General features: G+C 42.8%; 1 protein-coding gene across 3 annotated transcripts in view; it reads left to right on the forward strand.

Annotated features, from left to right (window-relative positions):
* Positions 1-22046, forward strand: part of prpf40a (PRP40 pre-mRNA processing factor 40 homolog A) — a 101037-nt gene that overhangs the window by 15964 nt on the left and 63027 nt on the right. For 2 of the 3 annotated variants that reach the window (XM_068035316.1, XM_068035317.1), the window contains 6 exons: positions 1196-1232; positions 1818-1840; positions 17259-17333; positions 18526-18636; positions 19332-19452; positions 20570-20597. In XM_068035316.1, coding sequence (XP_067891417.1) covers positions 1196-1232; positions 1818-1840; positions 17259-17333; positions 18526-18636; positions 19332-19452; positions 20570-20597 — 395 coding nt within the window. The remainder of the gene's footprint in view (positions 1-1195; positions 1233-1817; positions 1841-17258; positions 17334-18525; positions 18637-19331; positions 19453-20569; positions 20598-22046) is intronic. The other variant, XM_068035318.1, reaches the window with a different exon arrangement.

A 22046-nucleotide genomic window follows, 5' to 3' on the forward strand; every position in this document is an offset into this window, starting at 1 on the left:
TTGTATTTAACTCTTGGTACTTCTCTTCCATTATATATTTCCTCTCTGCATACCTACTATTGATCTTTTTTGTCCATTGTCTTTAATGATGGAATATTCTATGATTGTCCCTTATTAATTATAATGCACATTTTCCATGAAATTGTAAAATAGTCATGTATTTACAAGTGTAAATTTGAAATAAATAACTGTAACTAGTGGGATACTGCATAGATCAGTGCTTGGCCTCAGCTATTTGCAATCTATATCAATGACTTAGATGAGGGAACTGAGTGCAATGTATCCAAGTTTGCTGGCGATATAAAGCTAAGTGGGAAAGTAAGCTGTAAGGAGGATGTAAGGGGATATAAACTGGTTAAATGATTGGGCAAGAACATGGCAGATGGAATGTAACGTGGGGAAGTGAAGTTATCCACCTTGGAAGTAAGAAGAAAAGCAGAATATGTTTTAAATGATGAGAGACTGGGAAATGTTTATATTCAGAGGGGCCTGGTTGTCCTTGTTCACGAATCACAGAAAACTAACTTGCAGGTACAGCAAGCAATTTGGAAAGCAAATGGCATGTTAGCATTTATTACAAAGGGGTTGGCTTATAAGAGTGAAGTCATCTTACTGCAATTATATAGGGCTTTGGTGAGACCACAGCTGGAGTACTGTGTACATTTCTGTCTCCTGACCTAAGGAAGCATATACTTGGCTTGGAGGGAGTGCTCTGAAGGTTCACTGAATTGACTCCTGGGATAAGGGAATTGTCCTATGAGGAGAGATTGAGTAGACTAGGCCCCTATTCTCTAGAAATTAGAAGAATGAGAGGTGATTTCATTGAAGAATGTAAAATTTCTTAAGGGGCATGATAGGGTAGATGCTGGGAGGATGTGTCCCTTGAACTAGGAGTCAGTCTTGGAATAAAGGGTCGGCCATTTAAGACTGACATGAGGAGAAATTTCTTCACTCAAAGGGTTGTGAATCTTTGGAACTCTGTACCCCAGAGGACTCTGGGTGCTCAATCTCAATAAGGAGATCGTCAGATTTTTGCATACTAAGGGAATTAAGGGATGTTGGGATAGTGTGGGAAGGTGAAGTTGCGGTAGATCATCCATGATCTTATTGAATAGTGGAGCAGGCTCGAAGGACTGAATGCCCTCCTCCTGCTCCTATTTCCTGTGTTCATCATTGCTTTTTTTTCCTTCAACAGCCAGGAGTTAGCACCACAGTCACAGAAGTAACATCAGGCAAGTACACTTATTTTTGCAGTGTTGCATTTTTATATAGTGAAATGAATAAAAAGATAAAACAATATCTCACGTCAAAGGTTGCATTTCATAATTCATCAATTTGGATTGCTCCAAATTGTTGCATTTATGGTTGCATGTGATTTAAACAAAAACAGTGTGGGTATATTCTCAGTACAGAACCCCATAGTTTATCTAGAAGGAATTGAATTTGTAAAAGACATTTACAGTAAATGATTTGTAAAGCTTTTATTTTGTCTTCAATTATGCAAAGCCTCAATCCTCTCCTAAAATTTTCAGAACTAGAAATACAACAAATTATTGTCTTTTTTTTAGTAAATGTAGAATTATATTCTCCTTGAGTATACTTTATAGCAGTCACTGGAAAACAATACTATTGAGGCCCTCCAGTGCACAAGATGTAGTATGGCAGAGAATTGAGACAATGTTATCAAAATATTTGTACTGAAAATGCTTTGTACTAAAATACTTAATTAAATACACTGCACTTCTGCACATCATAGCATAACGTTGATCTTAAACAAGCCATTGCTTATTCTGATGTCTCTCAACTTTTTTTTCTAGCTCCTCCAGCCACTATTGTTCAGGTGAGTGGCTACGCATGGTTACTGTGTTTTCCTACCCCTTTTTTTAAACTTTCTGCTGCTTTCCCTACCCTTTTTTAAAAAGGGTCCTGTTCTACTTTGCTTTCTACATTTGTATCTGTACAAAATTCTCTTTCTTCTGTCTTCTTTCATTCTCCCAAAACATAGATGCTATATTGCAACACCTGGATTAATGTCACTATTAAAGTGTAAAGGGTTTGGCTGCTTGCCTTGAAATATGGTTTGAGTAAAGCAGTTAACTTTTCTATAACATGGAAATATGCATTCATTTGCAATCAGTCAATTTAGTGCTCTTGTTTGGGAAATGGCGCTCTAAGGCATTTGAGTATTGCTGAACATAGAGACATGTTGTTGAAGCTTTTTGTCTTGCACTCATCAGGACAATCTGCAAGAATGCCAATGTATGGGAAAAGAACAACTTTATACTATGAGAAGAGAGTGCTGATTGGTCAAGATGTTGCCATGGAGAATGCACCATTTTATGGTGACTGACAGTTAACTGCCAAGCTTTGTTTGAAATTTAAACCAGGCAGTTTGACTCTGATTGGTCAAGGCATTGCCCTGAGGAATGAACCAGTGAATGGGTGTTACTTATTTTGTTTAGCTGAAACAGGCGCAGTGTTTCTACTTGTTCTTTTTGTCTGCAAAGAACAGGGCCCTATTTATTAATATATGTAGCTTCCAGAAAGCGCAAATGCGTCACACTGCGAGCCCTACTGACAATCTTAAATTGGTTGTCAGCGTAATTCTTAGCACACTGAGGATTATTTAACAGATGTTGTCCAATCGTTGAATCGCATCTGATGTTGGACACTGTGTTTTGAGTTTTGCAAGCACGGGCTGGTTGGGTATGGTTTGTACCTTGCCTGTTGTGAACAGCGGAAGGTACGTGTTGTTTGATATGATCTGCCAGTCTTTGAGACGTACGGCCTGTATACTTAGCATCACACTGGCATTGAAATTAATATATCACATTACTCATTTGTGTGATCGGCAGCACGTCTTTTTGGCTTGACGGCAGGCAGCATCCTGTTAGTGGCGAACACCATATGTGTTGATACTGCATTGTAGCAGTGTGAAACAGCTAGTCTCGCCTGTTGCTCAATTTTTTGGGATACATTACCCTTCCAGGGTAATTTGAGGTAGACGGGGCACTTTTCAGGGCTGAAAATGACGGCCTTCGGCCCATTCATAAGTTTTGTGCAATATACAGTGAGAAATGATTTGATCAGGGTAGCCATTGTCGAATGACATCTGATTTCCCCATACAACATAAATGTCTGACAGCGTTGCGAGACCTTAAGACCAACCCATGCATGCACCTCAATAAACCTGACAAAGGGACGGGAATAGTCATCCTTAACGAGCGTGGTTTTTTCAACAAAATGCATGCCATTTTTAATGACGGGTCCAAATTTGAATCCATTGGACCTGCTGTTCGACATGACCGGACAGCCTTGCTCGAAAGTCAGCTTAAAAAAATGCTTGCTGGACTTGTGTAAAAGCAATGAGTTGCTGGGTAATATATATGACAGGGTTTGTCCTCACGGCTCGCAGCGTTCGCGTATGTATGGGCTATCCAAGACACACAAAAGTGATGTTCCTCTTTGTACTATCTTATCTATAACTGGTTCTGCACAACATGAATTGGCCAAATGGTTGGGCGAATTGTTACAACCAGTTTTGAGCAAGTTCTCCACATACACGGTAAAGGATTCCTTCACATTTGTGAAGACCATACATGACTTGCATATCGATAGTAATGCTGTGTCCATGTGCTCATTTGACATTGCTAGCCTATTCACCAAGGTACCACTTAAGGAAGCCATAGATATTTGCGCTGCAGCACTATGTCATGGTGATCCAGACCTGCCACCGATGCATGAATCAGTATTCATTGAACTTAAGAACATGGCAACTTGCGCGTTTGAGTTCAGTTTTAACGACACCATTTATGCCCAAATAGATGGTGTTGCCATGGGATCCCCTGTAGGTCGCAAACATCTTTGTTGGGTTCCATGAGAAACGTGTCTTTGAGGGAATGAAACCTAACCTTTTACCTCTTGCACATTTCCAATATGTAGATGATACGTTTCCTATATTTGAATCCGCAGCTGCATGCAATGATTTCCTTACATGTCTTAATGGGCTCCGTCCTGCACTCAAATTCACCTTTGAAATGGAGCAGTCAGATGAGCTGTCTTGACTTAGTAGTTGAGAAATCTGCTAAGAGGTTCTCTACCATGGTCTACCGCAAACCTACCTTCACTGGTCAATACACGCATTGGGATTCTTAAAGTTCCACTCGCTATAAGATTGGCCTTATTGGCAACCTCGTATATAGGGCCCGAGCCATTTGCTAACCATGCAAGCTTGATGGTGAAATAGGGCGAATCAAACACATCCTGCGTGACAATGGCTACCCTGATCAGACCATTTCTCGCTGTATATCACGCTGACTTATGAACAGGCCTAAGGGCATCATTTTCAGCCCTGAAAAGTGTCCAGTCTACCTCAAATTACCCTGGAAGGGTAATGTATCCCAGAAATTTGAGCAACAGGTGAAACTAGCTGTTTCACACTGCTACTATGCAGTAGCAACACGTGTGGTGTTTGCCACTAACAGGATGCTGTCGTCAAGCCAAAAAGATGTCCTGCCTATCACACAAATGAGTAATGTGATATATGACTTTCAGTGCCAGTGTAATGCTAGGAATATAGGCCATACGTCCCAAAGACTGGCGGATCGTATCAATCGTATCACAGCGGAAGAGGTACAGGCCATACCCAACCAGCCTGTGCTTGCAAAACTCAAAACACAGTGTCCAACATCAGATGTGATTTCGTGATTGGATAACATTTGCTAAATAATCCTCAGTGTGCTAAGAATTACGCTGACAACCAATTTAGGATTGTCAGCAGGGTTTGCAGTGTGACGCATTTGCGCTTACTGGAAGCTACATATGTTAATATATAGGGCCCTGTTCTTTGCAGACAGAAAGAACATGTAGAAATATTGCGCCTTTTTCAGCTAAACAAAATAAGTAACACCCATTCACTGGTTCGTTCCTCATAGGAAGATAGGAACAGGAGTAGGCCATTCAGCCCCTCGAGCCTGTCTTGCCATTCAATGAGATCATGGCTGATCCACGGCCTAACTCCATATACCTGCCTTTGGCCCATATCCCTTAATATCTTTGCTTAACAAAAATCTATCTACCTCAGATTTAAAATTAACAACTGTTCTAGCTTCAACTGCAGTTTTTTTTATTTATTTTAACCCTTTGCGTGAAGAAGTGCTTCCTAACATCTCTCCTGAACGGTCTGGTCCTAATTTTTAGACTATGCCCCCTAGTTTTAGAATCGCCAACCAGTGGAAATAGTTTATCTTTATCTAGCCTGTTTTTTCCTGTTAATATCTTGAAGACTTCAATCAGATCACCCCTTAACCTTCCAAATTCTAGCGGAAACAGGCCTGTTTGGTGTAATCTCTCCTCGTAACTTAACCCCTGTAGTCCAGGTATCATTCTTGTAAACCGACGTTGCACTCCCTCCAAGGCCAGTATCTCCTTCCTAAGGTGTGGTGCCCAGAACTGCTCACAGAACTCCAAGTGGGGTCTAACCAGGGTATTGCACAGCTGCAGCATAACCTCTGTGTCTTTATACTCCAATCCTCTAGATATAAAGGCTAGCATTCCATTAGCCTTTTTGATTGTTTTCTGCACTTGTTCGTGGCATTTTAAAGATCTATGCACCTGAACCCCCAAGTCTCTTTGGACATCCACTGTACTTAACCTCTTCCCATTTAGAAAGTACCCTGCTCTATCCTTTTTTGGTCCAAAATGGATAACTTCACACTTGCCCGCATTGAAATCCATCTGCCACAGTTTTGCCCACTCACCTAGTCTGTCAATATCTCTTTGCAATTTTATGCTATCATCTAGACTGTCTACAATGCTGCCTAACTTTGTATCATCAGCAAATTTGGATCCATGACTTACTATGCCATTATCCAAGTCGTTAATGAATAATGTGAATAATTGAGGCCCCCAACACAGATCCCTGCGGGACACCACTAGTCACATCCTGCCAATCGGAGTACTTACCCATTATCCCCACTCCCTGTCGCCTACCACTCAACCAACTTTCTAACCATGTCAATAATTTGCCCTCAACTCCATGGGCTTCTACCTTAGTTAACAGTCTCTTATGTGGGACTTTATCAAATGCCTTCTCGAAGTCCATATAAATAACATCCATAGACACTCCCCTGTCCACTACCTTAGTCACCTCTTCAAAAAATTCAATGTGATTTGTCAGGCATGAACTTCCCGTCATGAATCCTTGCTGGCTGTCCCTGATTAACTGAAATTTTTCTAGGTGTTCAGTCACCTTGATTATAGACTCCGGCAACTTGCCCACCACAGATGTCAGGCTAACTGTTCTGTAATTTCCTTGGTTCCCCCTTTCACTCTTCTTAAAAAGTGGAGTGACATGTGCAACTTTCCAATCCACAGGGACCGCTCCTGAATCTAGGGAACTCTGAAAGACTATAGTTAGGGCATCTACAATGTGCTCCCCTACTTCCTTTAACACCCTCGGATGGAAACCGTCAGGTTCTGGGGATTTCTCATTCTTTAGTTCCATTAATTTCCTTGTTACTGATTTACTTACGTTAGTTGTATTAAGTCCCTGTCCCCTATCGGCTATTAATTTTTTCGGGACTTCCGGCAAGTTATCCTCCTTTTCAACTGGAAATACTGAGGCAAAGTAATTGTTCAACATGTCTGCCATTACCCCGTTATCAATGACAATATTTCCATTTTCAGCTTTTAGTGGGCCTACATTGCTCTTGACCACCCGTTTTCCCTTTATGTAACTGTAAAATTTCTTATTGATTTTGATGTCCCTTGCAAGTTTCCTTTCATAATCTCTTTTAGTAGCTCTTATAAGCTGCTTTGTGACCCTTTGCTGGTCTTTGTATCGATCCCATTCGGCCGGATCTGTCCTGCGTTTTGCATTTTTGTAAGCCATTACTTTTTGTTTTATGCCATCCCTGATTTCCTTAGTTTTCCATGGCTGTTTTTTCTGTGAAGTGGAGCTTTTTCCTGTCGGGTATATACCCGCTCTGTATTTCGTTCACATAAGTTCAAGATGGCTCCTGGGCTGGAAGCTCCCTAGGAAGCTCCCTTGCTGTTCAACTCTATCCATGGCCATCTGCTCCCATCCCTAACGTTTTCTCCCCCAATCTGCCCTCTTAAACTGTTTAAATTCCCCTGGCTCTTTAAATAAGTTCATTTTAGCCCTATCTAAAGGCTAACAGTTAGTTTAGTGTATGTTACCTGGGCCCACTGCCCTCCCCCAGCCACACCTGCTCTTTGTTTTCTCAATGAAATTGATCCGGATGAAACTGACAAGCACAGCTGCCGATACTTCAATCTCCGATCCTGCTGTCTTCACAGTCCAGAGTGTCTGCAGCCACGGCATGCGGTAAGTCCATTGAGGTGAAGAAGGAGCTGCGGGACCCGAGAGAAGTCCTGTGAAAAGGTGCCCCGAACACCCAAAACATCCACGAACGGCCCCCCCGGCCGCAACTTCAAAGCGCCCGCGGGAGATGGCTCGGAGAGCATCTGCAGCGCACTGTCGGCAATGCTGCATGCCTTTATTTAAACCACTGCAAAAAAAAAAACCCTTAGCAAATGTAATCTCCTCTAAGTCTGCCAAATGATGCTTCACCTCCCGAAGGACGTGGATGAGCTTTCCGGACGTCGATGGTGGGCACTGAGGAAATGGCTTATTACCTGCACCAGATTCCACCCCCCCTCCCCCCCCCCCCCTTTACCCCCCTTCCACCCCCCCCCACCCCCGTCCCCTTCCCTGCTCCACCCTCTCAGCTCACCCCCTCACAACCCCGTCCCAGCCCGCCCCCCCCTCGCACCATCTTCACCCCGCACCCCCTTCCCCTGCACCCCCCCCCCCCCCACCCCCTCCCTCTACCCCTCCCCCTTGCATCCCCTCCTCCCACCGGCACCATCCTACACCTGTGTAGGGGCCCCAACAACCCCACTGCCTTGTGGGCGTCTCGGGAGGGACCAAGGCTAAGGGAGTAAACCCTAACAGAAAATCCGGAGCGGAACCCCGTAGGCGGTCATGTGTCACCTTTGGCATGTTTCCGGCAGTTCCTGCAGCCATACTGGTGCCAAACGTCGTGTCCTGCACTCCTTTGGACCCCACCAGAAAGGCCGAGAGGGGGGTTTTGACGACTGGGCAACTCTCAACCTCCATAAATTTGCCCAGGCATGCGCCATGGAGAGGTCACTCCATAGTTGCCTCACAGCGACTAAAACAACACGGAAGGCAGCAGTTACGGGTTATAAGTCCAGATAAATTGGCGTAGAAACTGGGCGCCACGGGTTGCCTTTGTCGGTGGGAGAGGTCATTGCACCTCACTGGACAGCTACCGCCCGCCTCAAACCGGGCAGCCCCCGGTCAATAAGGTTCTGTCCCGCCACAGTCTGCCTGCTTCAATGGGTGCTTGGAGCTCAGGGTCATTGCCCGAAAGGTGGACTCATACACCGCACCAAACAACATGAAAAAAGGAAAGAAGGTACCAGCCCTTCGCTTTGCAAGCTGGAACGTCAGAACTATGTGTCCTGGCCTGTCGGAAGACCTTACACAAATCAACGATTCTCGGAAGACCGCCATCATTAACAACGAGCTCAGTAGATTCAATGTGGACATTGCAGCACTTCAGGAGACTCGCCTCCCCGCGAGTGGCTCTCTAGCAGAGCAAGACTACACCTTCTTCTGGCAGGGCAGGGATCCTGAAGAACCAAGACAGCATGGAGTGGGCTTCGCCATCAGAAACTCCTTGCTCAGCATGATAGAGCCTCCCTCAAATGGCTCGGAACGCATACTGTCCATCCGACTGCTCACCACCTCTGGTCCAGTACACCTACTCAGCATCTATGCTCCAACACTCTGCTCCGCACCTGAAGCTAAAGACCAGTTCTATGAACAACTCCATAACGTCATTAGCAGCATCCCCAACACCGAACATCTATTCCTGCTGGGGGACTTTAATGCCAGGGTTGGGGCCGACCATGACTCATGGCCCCCCTGCCTTGGGCGCTATGGCGTTGGAAGGATGAATGAGAACGGGCAGAGACTGCTTGAGTTGTGTACCTATCATAACCTCTGCATCACCAACTCGTTCTTTCACACTAAACCCTGTCACCAGGTTTCATGGAGGCACCCAAGATCACGTCGTTGGCACCAGCTAGACCTCATTGTCACAAGGCGAGCCGCCTTAAACAGTGTTCAAACCACACGCAGCTTCCACAGTGCGGACTGCGACACCGACCACTCCCTGGTGTGCAGCAAGGTTAGACTCAGACCAAAGAAGTTGCATCATTCCAAGCAGAAGGGCCACCCGCGCATCAACACGAGCAGAATTTCTCACCCACAGCTGTTACAAAAATTTCTAAATTCACTTGTGTCAGCCCTTCAAAACACTCCCACAGGGGATGCTGAGACCAAGTGGGCCCACATCAGAGACGCCATCTATGAGTCAGCTTTGACCACCTACGGCAAAAGTGCGAAGAGAAATGCAGACTGGTTTCAATCTCATAATGAAGAGCTGGAACCTGTCATAGCCGCTAAGCGCATTGCACTTTTGAACTACAAGAAAGCCCCCAGCGATTTAACATCCGCAGCACTTAAAGCAGCCAGAAGTACTGCACAAAGAACAGCTAGGCGTTGCGCAAACGACTACTGGCAACACCTATGCAGTCATATTCAGCTGGCCTCAGACACCGGAAACATCAGAGGAATGTATGATGGCATGAAGAGAGCTCTTGGGCCAACCATCAAGAAGATCACCCCCCTCAAATCTAAATCGGGGGACATAATCACTGACCAACGCAAACAGATGGACCGCTGGGTTGAGCACTACCTAGAACTGTACTCCAGGGAGAATGCTGTCACTGAGACTGCCCTCAATGCAGCCCAGCCTCTACCAGTCATGGATGAGCTGGACATACAGCCAACCAAATCGGAACTCAGTGATGCCATTGATTCCCTAGCCAGCGGAAAAGCCCCTGGGAAGGACAGCATTACCCCTGAAATAATCAAGAGTGCCAAGCCTGCTATACTCTCAGCACTACATGAACTGCTATGCCTGTGCTGGGACGAGGGAGCAGTACCCCAGGACATGCGCGATGCCAACATCATCACCCTCTATAAAAACAAAGGTGACCGCGGTGACTGCAACAACTACCGTGGAATCTCCCTGCTCAGCATAGTGGGGAAAGTCTTTGCTCGAGTCGCTCTGAACAGGCTCCAGAAGCTGGCCGAGCGCGTCTACCCTGAGGCACAGTGTGGCTTTCGTGCAGAGAGATCGACTATTGACATGCTGTTCTCCCTTCGTCAGATACAGGAGAAATGCCGTGAACAACAGATGCCCCTCTACATTGCTTTCATTGATCTCACCAAAGCCTTTGACCTCGTCAGCAGACGTGGTCTCTTCAGACTACTAGAAAAGATCGGATGTCCACCAAAGCTACTAAGTATCATCACCTCATTCCATGACAATATGAAAGGCACAATTCAACATGGTGGCTCCTCATCAGAGCCCTTTCCTATCCTGAGTGGTGTGAAACAGGGCTGTGTTCTCGCACCCACACTTTTTGGGATTTTCTTCTCCCTGCTGCTTTCACATGCGTTCAAATCCTCTGAAGAAGGAATTTTCCTCCACACAAGATCAGGGGGCAGGTTGTTCAACCTTGCCTGTCTAAGAGCGAAGTCCAAAGTACGGAAAGTCCTCATCAGAGAACTCCTCTTTGCTGACGATGCTGCTTTAACATCTCACACTGAAGAATGCCTGCAGAGTCTCATCGACAGGTTTGCATCTGCCTGCAATGAATTTGGCCTAACCATCAGCCTCAAGAAAACGAACATCATGGGGCAGGATGTCAGAAATGCTCCATCCATCAATATTGGCGACCACGCTCTGGAAGTGGTTCAAGAGTTCACCTACCTAGGCTCAACTATCACCAGTAACCTGTCTCTAGATGCAGAAATCAACAAGCGCATGGGTAAGGCTTCCACTGCTATGTCCAGACTGGCCAAGAGAGTGTGGGAAAATGGCGCACTGACACGGAACACAAAAGTCCGAGTGTATCAGGCCTGTGTCCTCAGTACCTTGCTCTACGGCAGCGAGGCCTGGACAACGTATGCCAGCCAAGAGCGACGTCTCAATTCATTCCATCTTCGCTGCCTTCGGAGAATACTTGGCATCAGGTGGCAAGACTATATCTCCAACACAGAAGTCCTTGAAGCGGCCAACACCCCCAGCTTATACACACTACTGAGTCAGCGGCGCTTGAGATGGCTTGGCCATGTGAGCCGCATGGAAGATGGCAGGATCCCCAAAGACACATTGTACAGCGAGCTCGCCACTGGTATCAGACCCACCGGCCGTCCACGTCTCCGTTATAAAGACGTCTGCAAACGCGACATGAAATCGTGTGACATTGATCACAAGTCGTGGGAGTCAGTTGCCAGCATTCGCCAGAGCTGGCGGGCAGCCATAAAGACAGGGCTAAATTGTGGCGAGTCGAAGAGACTTAGTAGTTGGCAGGAAAAAAGACAGAGGCGCAAGGGGAGAGCCAACTGTGCAACAGCCCCAACAAACAAATTTCTCTGCAGCACCTGTGGAAGAGCCTGTCACTCCAGAATTGGCCTTTATAGCCACTCCAGGCACTGCTTCACAAACCACTGACCACCTCCAGGCGCGTATCCATTGTCTCTCGAGATAAGGAGGCCCAAAAAAAGAATTTCGTTAAATGTTCCTTTAAATATTTTCCACTGTTCTTCAGTCGTTTGACCCATTAACAGATCTACTCAGTTTACCGTGGACAGTCTCTGTCTCATCCCAGTAAAGTCAGCCTTACCCAAGTCTAAAATTCTAGTAGCTGATTCGTGCCTTTCACTTTCAAACACTACCTTGAATTCGATCATGTTATGATCACTATTTGATAAATGTTCACACACAGTTCGGCTACTAATCAAATTTGGCTCATTACTCGTAACTAAATCTAATATTGCCTGTCCCCTTGTTACATCTAGATATATTGCTGTAGGAAACTATCCCGGACACATTCCAGAAATTCGCTACCTTTTTGACAGGTGCTAGTCTGCCTCTCCCAATCTATGTGTATGCTAAAATCCCCCATTAATACTACTCTGCCTTTGTTACACACTTGCCTAATTTGTGCATTTATACAATCTAACACCTCAGAACTGCTACCAGGGGGTCTATACACAACACCCATTACAGTTTTAGATCCTTTTCTGTTCCTCAATTCCACCCATAAGGTCTCCACTGGATGCACTCCCATCATTATATCCTCCCTCACCAATGAGGTGATATTATTTCTTATCAGTAAGGCTACTCCACCCCCTCTGCCATTTTCCTTGTCCCTCCTGTAAACTTTATAACCAGGTATATTTAATTCCCAGTCCCGACCATCCTGCAGCCACGTTTCCGCAATGGCCACCACATCATCATTTTCCATTTGAATTTGCGCCTTCAGTTCATCTAGTTTATTTCTTACACTCCATGGATTTGTATATAGAACTCTTATTTGGGCTATACCTCTTAACCTGTCCCTCAGCACTGATAATTTATTCGCCTGTTTATTATTTCTCTCTTCTGGTTTAACCAGTATGCTTCTTGCAGTTTGGTAACAATCAGCCTCACCGCTAACCTGCACTCCTACAGTGGCGCAGTGGTTAGCACCGCAGCCTCACAGCTCCAGCGACCTGGGTTCAATTCTGGGTACTGCCTGTGTGGAGTTTGCAAGTTCTCCCTGTGTCTGCGTGGGTTTTCTCCGGGTGCTCCGGTTTCCTCCCACAAGCCAAAAGACTTGCAGGTTGGTAGGTAAATTGGCCATTATAAATTGCCCCTAGTATAGGTCGGTGGTAGGGAAATATAGGGACACGTGGGGATGTGGTAGGAATATGGGATTAGTGTAGGATTAGTATAACTGGGTGGTTGATGGTCGGCACAGACTCGGTGGGCCGAAGGGCCTGTTTCAGTGCTGTATCTCTAAACTAAACTAAACTAAACTACCTTCTCCTTTTACTTCCTGTTTTTCCATGCAACTGAATCCTCCTCCCCACTATTTAGTTTAAAGCCCTATCTACAGCCCTAGTTATACGATTTGCCAGGACTCTGATGGAGTCCGTCCCATCGGAACAGCTCCCTCCTTCCCCAGTACTGGTGCCAATGTCCCATGAATTCGAACCCATTTCTCCCACACCAATCTTTGAGCCACGCATTTACCTCTTGAATCTTATTGACTGATCCTTTGCCAATTTGCTCATGGCTCAGGTAGTAATCCGAAGATTATTACCTTTGTGGTTCTGCTATTTAATTCAGCCCCTGGCTGCTCATATTCCCTCAGCAGAACCTTTAACCTCTTCTACTTATATCGTTGGTACCTACGTGGACCAAGACAACTGGATCTTTCCCCTCCCACTCAAAGTTCCTCTGCAGCCCAGATGAGATATCCCGAACCCTGGCACCAGGTAGGCAACAGAGCCTTCGGGACTCTCAATCCTGGCCACAGAGAACAGTATCTATGCCCCTAACTATAACATCCCCGATTACGACTACATTTCTCTTCTCTCCCCACTTGAATGGCTCCCTGTGCCATGGTGCTGTGGTCAGTTTGCTCATACTCCCTATAGTTTCTGCTCTCGTCCAGACAGGGAGCAAGAATCTCGAACCTGTTGGACAAGGACAATGGCTGAGGTTCCTGCAACACTACTTCCTGAATCCCTCTACCTGCCTCACTCATAGTCACACCCTCCTGCCCCTGACCACTGGCCGAATTAACGGTAGTTGATCTAAGGGGTGTGACTGCCTCCTGAAACACAGCGTCCAGGTAATTCTGCCCCTCCCTGATGTATCGCAGTGTCCGAAGCTCAGACTCCAGCTCATCAACTCTGAGCCGGAGTTCCTCGAGCAATCAACACTTGCTACAGATGTTGTCACTAGGAACCACAATGGGGCCCATCAGCTCCCACATCATGCAGGTGCAACACGTCGCCTGGCCCTGCATCTCTTATTTTATTTAATTAGATTTTAATTTGTTTTTTAAATTTCCGACTGTTCTTTAGTTTTTAATCTGTAAAATATTTCTCCTATTCACCTTTAATCTGAAATCAACTTAGAATAGGTAATTCAAATTAGCAGTTACTTACCAACTAATAAACTTACGGTTTTCCTGTGACGTCACTTTTTTTTTCACTCTTTTTACTCCCTTAAATTACCCAAAAATTAGATTTACACTAGGTACCTTGGTTCGCCCCCCCCCCAAAAAAAAACTACCTACTATATTAAAAAGAACTGTAGATTTTTCTCTTTACTTTAGTTACTTACCGAGCTATTTAGAGTTATTCCCCGACAGCTGTTACTCACCAACCACTTGCAGCTTTCCTGTGATGTCACTGTTGACTTTTTTTTTCAATACTCCGGCCCGCCTGGACTGCTCCTGGATGGTAAGCGGGCTCGCTGAATGAACTCTCGCTCTCTCTCTCCTGGTCTCTTTATGCTCTGGCTCTGCTCTTGCTGTTTTCCGCTCGCTGAATGCAGGGCAATGCCTTGACCATTCAGAGTCAAGCTACCTGGTTTAAATTTCAAACAAAGCTTGGCAGTTATCTGTCAGTCACCGTAAACTGGTGCATTCTCCATGGTAATGCCTTGACAAATCAGAGTTCACTTGTCAACCAATCAGCACTCTCTTCTCATACAGTATGAAGTTTTTTCCCCTTACATTGGTATTCTTGCAAATTGTCCTGATGAGTGCACGACGAAAAGCTTCAACAACATATTTCTATGTTCAGCAATACTCAAGTTCTGTGCTTTTTGTAAGGCATTTATTTTTAATCATATGCATTATATATTTTGAGATGCGCCAGCCATATGAATTCCAGTCATTTCACTGCTTTTTTTTTTAGACAATTGGTTGACTGGAGGATTGGCATCATAGTAATCAGCTTTTACTTGACGCCAAGAAGGCATAACAATGCAATCTTTTGATCTTAAAATGATACTCCAAGTTACACACTGTACCGTTATATATATGTACTATGCTTTATAGGGTAGAGTGTCCTTCTAATTTGATGTATTTGCTAACTTACACTACAGGAGATCTTGTAAAAGTAAAATCTTATTGAAGAGGCTTAAAAACATGACATTTTGATACCGAGAAATATAGGAGCAGGAGTAGGCCATTCACACCATCGAGCCCACTCTGCCATTCAATATGATCATGGCTGATCGTCCACTTCAATGTCTTTTTCCCACACTATCCCCATATCCCGTTACGTCATTGGTATTTACAAATCTGTCAATCTCTGCTTTAAACATTCTCAATGACTGAGTTTCCACAGCCCTCGGGTAGAGAATTCCAAAGATTCACACCCCTCTGAGTAAAAAATATCTCCTCATCTTGGTCCTAAGTGGCTTCCCCCTTATTTTGAAATTGTGTGCCGTGGTTCTAGACTCCCAACCAGGGAACAGCTTAGCTGCATCTACCCTGTCTATCCCTTTAAGTATTTTGTAGGTTCCAATGAGATCACCTCTCATTCTTCGAAGTTCTGGAGAATACAGGCCCAGTTTCCCCAATCTCTCTCCATAGGACAGTCCTGTCATCCCGAGAACAAGTCTGGTGAACCTTTGTTGCACTCCTTCTATGGCAATAATATCTTTCCTAAGGTAAGGTGACCAAAACTACACACAGTACTCCAGGTGCGGTCTAACCAAGGTTCTATACAACTGAAGCAAGACTTTGCTACTCCTGTACTCAAATCCTCTTGCGATAAAGGCTAATATATCATTAGCCATCCTAATTGCTTGCTGCACCTGCATGTTAGCTTTCAGTGTCTTATTGACGAGGACATTCAGGTCCCTTTGTACATCTACACTTTCTAATCTCTTACCATTTAGGAAATAGTCTGCACATCTGTTCCTCCTATCAAAGTGGATAACCTCACATTTTTCCACATTATATTCCATCTGCCATGTTCTTGCCCATTCACTTAGCCTGTCCAAATCCCCTTGAAGCCACTTTACATCTTCCTGACAACACACATTCCTACCTAGTTTTGTGTCATCCATGAACTTGGAAATATTACATTTGGATATTACATCTTTTCAGATTTCCCTGTTAACAATATTAATTGTGTTAAATATATTCACCATTGTCTTGTTCATAAAGATACTTCGAAAACAGCATTTGTTGGATGTTGTGAAGTAATCTTTTTCTCTGTTAATTACTAATGTTGCTTTAATGTTCCCAACTTTGCGATTTAATTTTCTCTACCTTATTCGCAAAAGTATTTTGTCCAACCTAAAATTGAAACATAAAGGGCTGAAATTTATATTCGGCGGCAGGCGAAAACAATAGCTGGGGTGGACCGCCACCCCCCTCCCCCCCCCCCCCCCCCCCCACCCGATGATGGGGAGTGGTGGGCTGCCCGTTCCCTGCAATGGCGTCAACTGCCTGTGTGCAGGCGCTGGCTGACGCCATTTTTAAAGGGCTTTGAGTCCCAACGTTGGATTCGGAAACTTAGAGACATCGAATTTTTAAAAAATTAAAAACGTTTATTTTGTCCCTCTCCCACCCCCCCCCCCCCCCCCGAATATCCATAGAATTAATTACTTGCCCTCTTTCTCCCCCCCCCCCCCCAAAACAGTTACCTTGTCCACCTGACCTTCCCACCCCAAAGTGCATAAACTTTAAACTATAACCCTTCCCACCATCCCCTACATCAATGATATTACTTCGACCCTGCTCTCTGTCCCCCTCATCCCCCCGCCCCCCCACCCCACAGCATTGAGAAACTTACCTCCTCCCCTCTCCCCACTAGTGTTCCACCTCAGTTCCCCGGAAGGGGATCCGAAGGCGCGGGAGTGTTGGCTAGCAGCACGAAGATTGCACCGGGTCAGATGGCAGGAACGTCAATATCGCTAATTCATTGATTTTAATTAATTTAAATATTGACATGGCGGTCCCATTGCCAAGCGGCAGGCGTGCCGCCACGAGGCCTTGCCGCCGCTGATGATATCGGGCCGGCGCCGCATTGGGGGTGGGGTTGGGGGGGGTGGTCTGTAAAATACAGCCCATAGTCTATGAAGTATAGGCTAATTGTGACCAAATGTACAGCCTGTGATGATTGGTATAGTACCAAATTTAACCTACTACTTCACTCCTTCCCTCATTATTCAAAGAAGTTGGGTTTTTGTTTCTGGATTCACAAATCTATGAAGAGTATTTTTTGAAAGAATCCTTTTTTTTATTGGAAAGCCTAAGGAACTAATGTTTTTCAGGTTACAAATCCTACAGTTTCTAGCGCTCAGCAAATTTCTACTAATGAATCTTCTGGAGAAGAGCAGCCCAAAAAGGTATCCACCTGTGAAATATTTGAATTTTGAGTAAATACATCAATCTAACTTAAGTCAGTATTTCCAAATTCCGTGCAAAACTTAATCGTGGTTTCTTGAAGAATTAAAAGAAATACAAGTGTTCGCCTGCTTTTTAATATTTAGTTGAATTAGTCAAACTACAACTTGGCTCAGAAATTGGCTGTTAGGTGAAACGATAACTTAGATTCATATACCTTTAATGAATTGCAGATATTCCAAAGCCCTGTACAGCCAATAAGTTACTTTTGAGGTATAATCACTGTTGTAGACAAACGCAGCATAAAGATCCAGCAATTAGCAGTTCATCTGTTTTTGATGATGTTGATTATGGGATAAGTATTGGCAGGACATCAGGAGAACTGTCCTACATCTCTGAAAAATATTATGACTTATTTTGTATCCACCTGTGTTTTAATGTCTCCTACAGTGCAGTACAATACTGAAGTGTCAAATTATGTGCTCAAGCCTTGAGAGGAAGAGGCTTGAAACCATGACCTAGCTCAGATGAGAATGATACAACTGAGCCAGGGCTAGAACTAGGTAGAAAAATTGCCAGAATTCTTTATTGTCTTTCTTTAAGGGAGTTGCTGTTTGGATGACTGCCAAGTCTTTGTCCAACTTGTTCCATCAGCAGATTTCTTGGTCAAGCTGCAGCATGGAAAAACAGTGATGTGAAGGAGTATGCACCTTACTTCACTCTTGTTCGGTCTTGCGAATAACATTGAGGTGAAAGCTGTATTAATGTAAACAAAATGGGTGGTGTAGGTAAATAGGAAAGCAAAAGACTGTGGATACTGAAATCTAAAATAAAAACTGAAAATGCTGAAAATGCTCAGCAGGTCAGGCAGTATCAGTAGGGAGAGAGAAGCAGTTAATGTTTTTTAGGTTGATGACCTCATGTTCTGATGGAAGGTAATTGACCTGAAACGTTAATCTCGTTTTCTTTTCACAGATGTTGCCTGACCTGCTGAATATTTCTAGCATTTAACTATTGGTGTAGGTAAATGTCCACTATGCAAGCCATTTTAACAATTTCTCCCAAATACAAATTTCGAATCGCCACAGAAAATTGAACTGTATTATTCCTTGACATATAGTCCTCTTACGGTGTTTATTTGGATTTCTATTATTGTATGACTTATTAATTTAATATCACAACTTGTCCTTTCAGAAGTCTGTTTGGACTGAACACAAATCTCCAGATGGAAGGACCTATTTCTACAATTCTGAGACAAAACAGTCCACATGGGAGAAGCCAGATGAGCTGAAATCACATGCAGAGGTTTGAGGAAATGTCTTGGATATATCTAAATGGGAGAATGGGCCTGTTAAGTTTTTTTTTTAAAGGATGGGGGTTGGGGAGAGAAGTTTGAAAGAGTTTTTTGTTCATAATTTCAGTACAAATTTTCTACAGGATTCCTCATAATGTAACTTCATTTTCATCAAATTATTAAGCAGGTAAATAAAAATAATGTTTGAATTTGTAGTACAGAATTATTTTACATATTTCATTCCTGGGATGTGTGTGTTGCTAGCAGGGCCAGCATTTATTTCCCATCCCTAATTGCTTTAAGAAGTGGTGGTGGGCTGCCTTGTGTACAACTGAGTGGCTTGCTCGGCCATTTCAGAGGGCAGTTTAAGAGTCAACCACATTGCTGTGGGTCTGGAATCACATATAAGGCAGACTGAGTAAAGATGGTAAATTTTTTTCCCTAAAGGATATTAGTGAACCAGAATGTTTTTTCCAAGAATCCCGTAGTATCATGGTCATCATTACTAATACTAGCTTATTATTTTTGATTTTTATTTAATTAATTGAATTTAAATTCCCCAACTGCTGTGGTGGGATTTGAACTTATGTCTCTGGATCACTGGTCCAGTTCACCGAGTGAAGAGGTGATCTTTGTTCAGTAAAATTAAGTGATGGATCATCATATGAATTAAGACATTAATGAAAGAATGCTCTTTTATTTTAAGCAATTGTTATCCAAGTGTCCTTGGAAAGAATACAAGTCTGACACTGGGAAACCCTATTATTATAATTCTCAAACAAAAGAGTCTCGATGGACTAAGCCCAAAGAATTGGAAGAGCTGGAAGGTAAAATGTTTAATAGTTTCTATGAAAACTGCATCACATTTTAAAACTACTTGAAACAAAAAGATAAGAATTACAGTTAAATTGCACTTTTTATAAAAAATAAAACATTGGCAAACACAACAGTGATATTGTTAATCATGTTGCATTTGCACTTTGGTATGATTGGCCTAGTACTCTTGAAAGCTACTGATTCAAGTAAACCATTGAGAGCTCTCTCCTGATTAAAAGGCTCCCAGTTTCTAATCTCTAACATGTTTTTTTAGAACTAGGAAATTTCTTCATTGCTTGTTTGAATTTGTGAATCATGAGTTATGGCTTTGTGTCCTTATTCAAGAACTTAACACATGATCATCTGTGCAGTTTTGTAATTGTTATTCCAGATTGCTGTCATGTATTTTTTTTTAAACTCCAAAAAAGATGCTGTCATATGATTTTTCTGTAATTAAAGCTTGAGTTTTTTTTGTTATAAATTAGTATTAGAAGCAATTAATTTGACTAAGGACAACAATTGAAAGCTGTAATTTTGGAGTGAAAGTAGCTAGAATTGTAACCCTGAATTTGAAATCCTTTCTCGTTCTTGATCTGCACATTATTTTTCACTTTTTTGAATAATTAGTAGCTGAAAGAGTACTTAGTGAGATGCAATTAAAATTCTGTTATTGAACTGTTATATCTGTAAGGGTTCAGACATTGCTAGGGAAGTTTATTAAATCTTAGTGTCATGTCTATTTATTAGTTTTACTGTTTAAAAAAAGTTGTGATTTATGCTAAATTTCAGATTTTTATTGTTGCTGTTGTGTCCAAACTTAAACGCTTTAGTAATATCATACGAGCGAACTTTAAATTTTGAATAGTTTGTTAAAGTCAATTAAATTTACAAAGAAAGTTTTTCTGGTTAACAGTAACAAGTACCTACAGTTTGAGAAAAGCTTCTATAGTTTAATAAAGCAGGCACAGCTGACAGTGATTTGCATCCTTAAGCTATTTTTATTGTCAAATACTGCACCATAATTTATACTGCATGAATTAATGGCGAAAATGATCTTGCAGACTTTGATGCTTTGTTCAACCGTTTTCAAAAGTAAATCAGTCAGATGTTATTTTTACTTTTCTACAGAAATGATCAAAGCTGAGGAAGAAAATGGGTATGTTCCAAACCTTTCAATGTGTTCTAAAATCAATGCTATTGGGAATTAATTTTTTAAGCTTCTGCTTTTTGAAAGTGTGCAGATTAGGCAGTTATGATTTTTCCTGCAATGTTGAGATATTTAAAAACTCTCATTAAAAAGTTTACATTAAATAGTTTCATCCATCGTGCATTTATTTGCCAAATTTAAAAGTATTAGACTCCAGTAAATGATGGGCTCCCGTTGGATGGGATGAAATGCAAAACCACAATTGTACACTTTTTTTGCAGGACTTTCTTTGAAAATATTCAAGTGCTTTATTCAATGCAAGTAAAATGATATCTTAATATTTGTTCTAAATGAAACTAGGAAAGACAGCTAACCTTTTCTGACATGTACTTTAATATGGTAAATGGATCATATTGGGTGATCTGAAAGTGTAATGAATAATTTCCAAAATCTTGCTGATAATTTTTCAGGAGCCTAGTACAGTGGAAGGAAATTGTAGTTGATCAAGTGCAACATGTCTAAGCCTAAAAAGCATTTTAGTGCATAACCTATCACTGCAATCCTAACACACATGTTCATTCACCAATTTCTTTGATCATAAGAGATCGTCTTTTTGATGACACTGTCAGAGGATACTATTCAGTTACTGAAATTATACATGTTTGAGCATTGAGTGGACCACAGTGAGCAATCTCTTGTGTAGAATGTAGAAGATCAGCCATGATCTTATTGAATGATGGAGCAGGCTGAAGGGGCTGTATGGCCTGCTCCTGCTCCTAAATCTTATGTTCTCAAAATGCCTTCAAACTATAATTTGGATATCATTTTCCTACTTGTTATTTTATGTCGCTACAATGTATTTAATTCTGTGATTACATGCTAGGTCATATAGTGTAGGGGGTAGGTGTTCAGACTCAGAATTCCTCATTCGTTGAGTTCCTGATCTCAGCTAGGTAGTTGAATGAAGAAATTGGGTGCATGTTTGGTTTGCCTTCTGTTGGACCTCAGTGAGATCATTAACCTGAAAAATGACCAGATGTGAGCCCCCAGACCAATTTCAAGAATTACACAAAATTTCATGTTTTAAGGCTTTTATTATAACAACTAAGCTAAAAGAAATCCCCAGATAACTGAATAGTACTTCCTAAATAGCTGATACCCCAAATTACAAAGGTATTTTCTTATTAAAATACTTGAAAACCTCACACCACACTTATACGTTATACAGGCCTTTGAGATGATGAACTCCTTTGTGGTTAAAAGTCCCAAAATACTACTAGTTGCAATGGGTTTGATCTCCCAGACTTTTTCAAAATCAATGTCCTCTTCCCTCACTTCTCTGAGCACTTCAGACCTGGATGACTGTGAATAACGTGTTTCCTGGTGATCCCGCTGGTCTTCTCTGCAAGCTTCCGCTTTCAAAACAGGTTAAAGTCTTCACAATCTTTTGCTGTACCT

This window comes from Heterodontus francisci, chromosome 7, assembly GCF_036365525.1.
Source record: "Heterodontus francisci isolate sHetFra1 chromosome 7, sHetFra1.hap1, whole genome shotgun sequence".
Classification (NCBI taxonomy): domain Eukaryota; kingdom Metazoa; phylum Chordata; class Chondrichthyes; order Heterodontiformes; family Heterodontidae; genus Heterodontus; species Heterodontus francisci.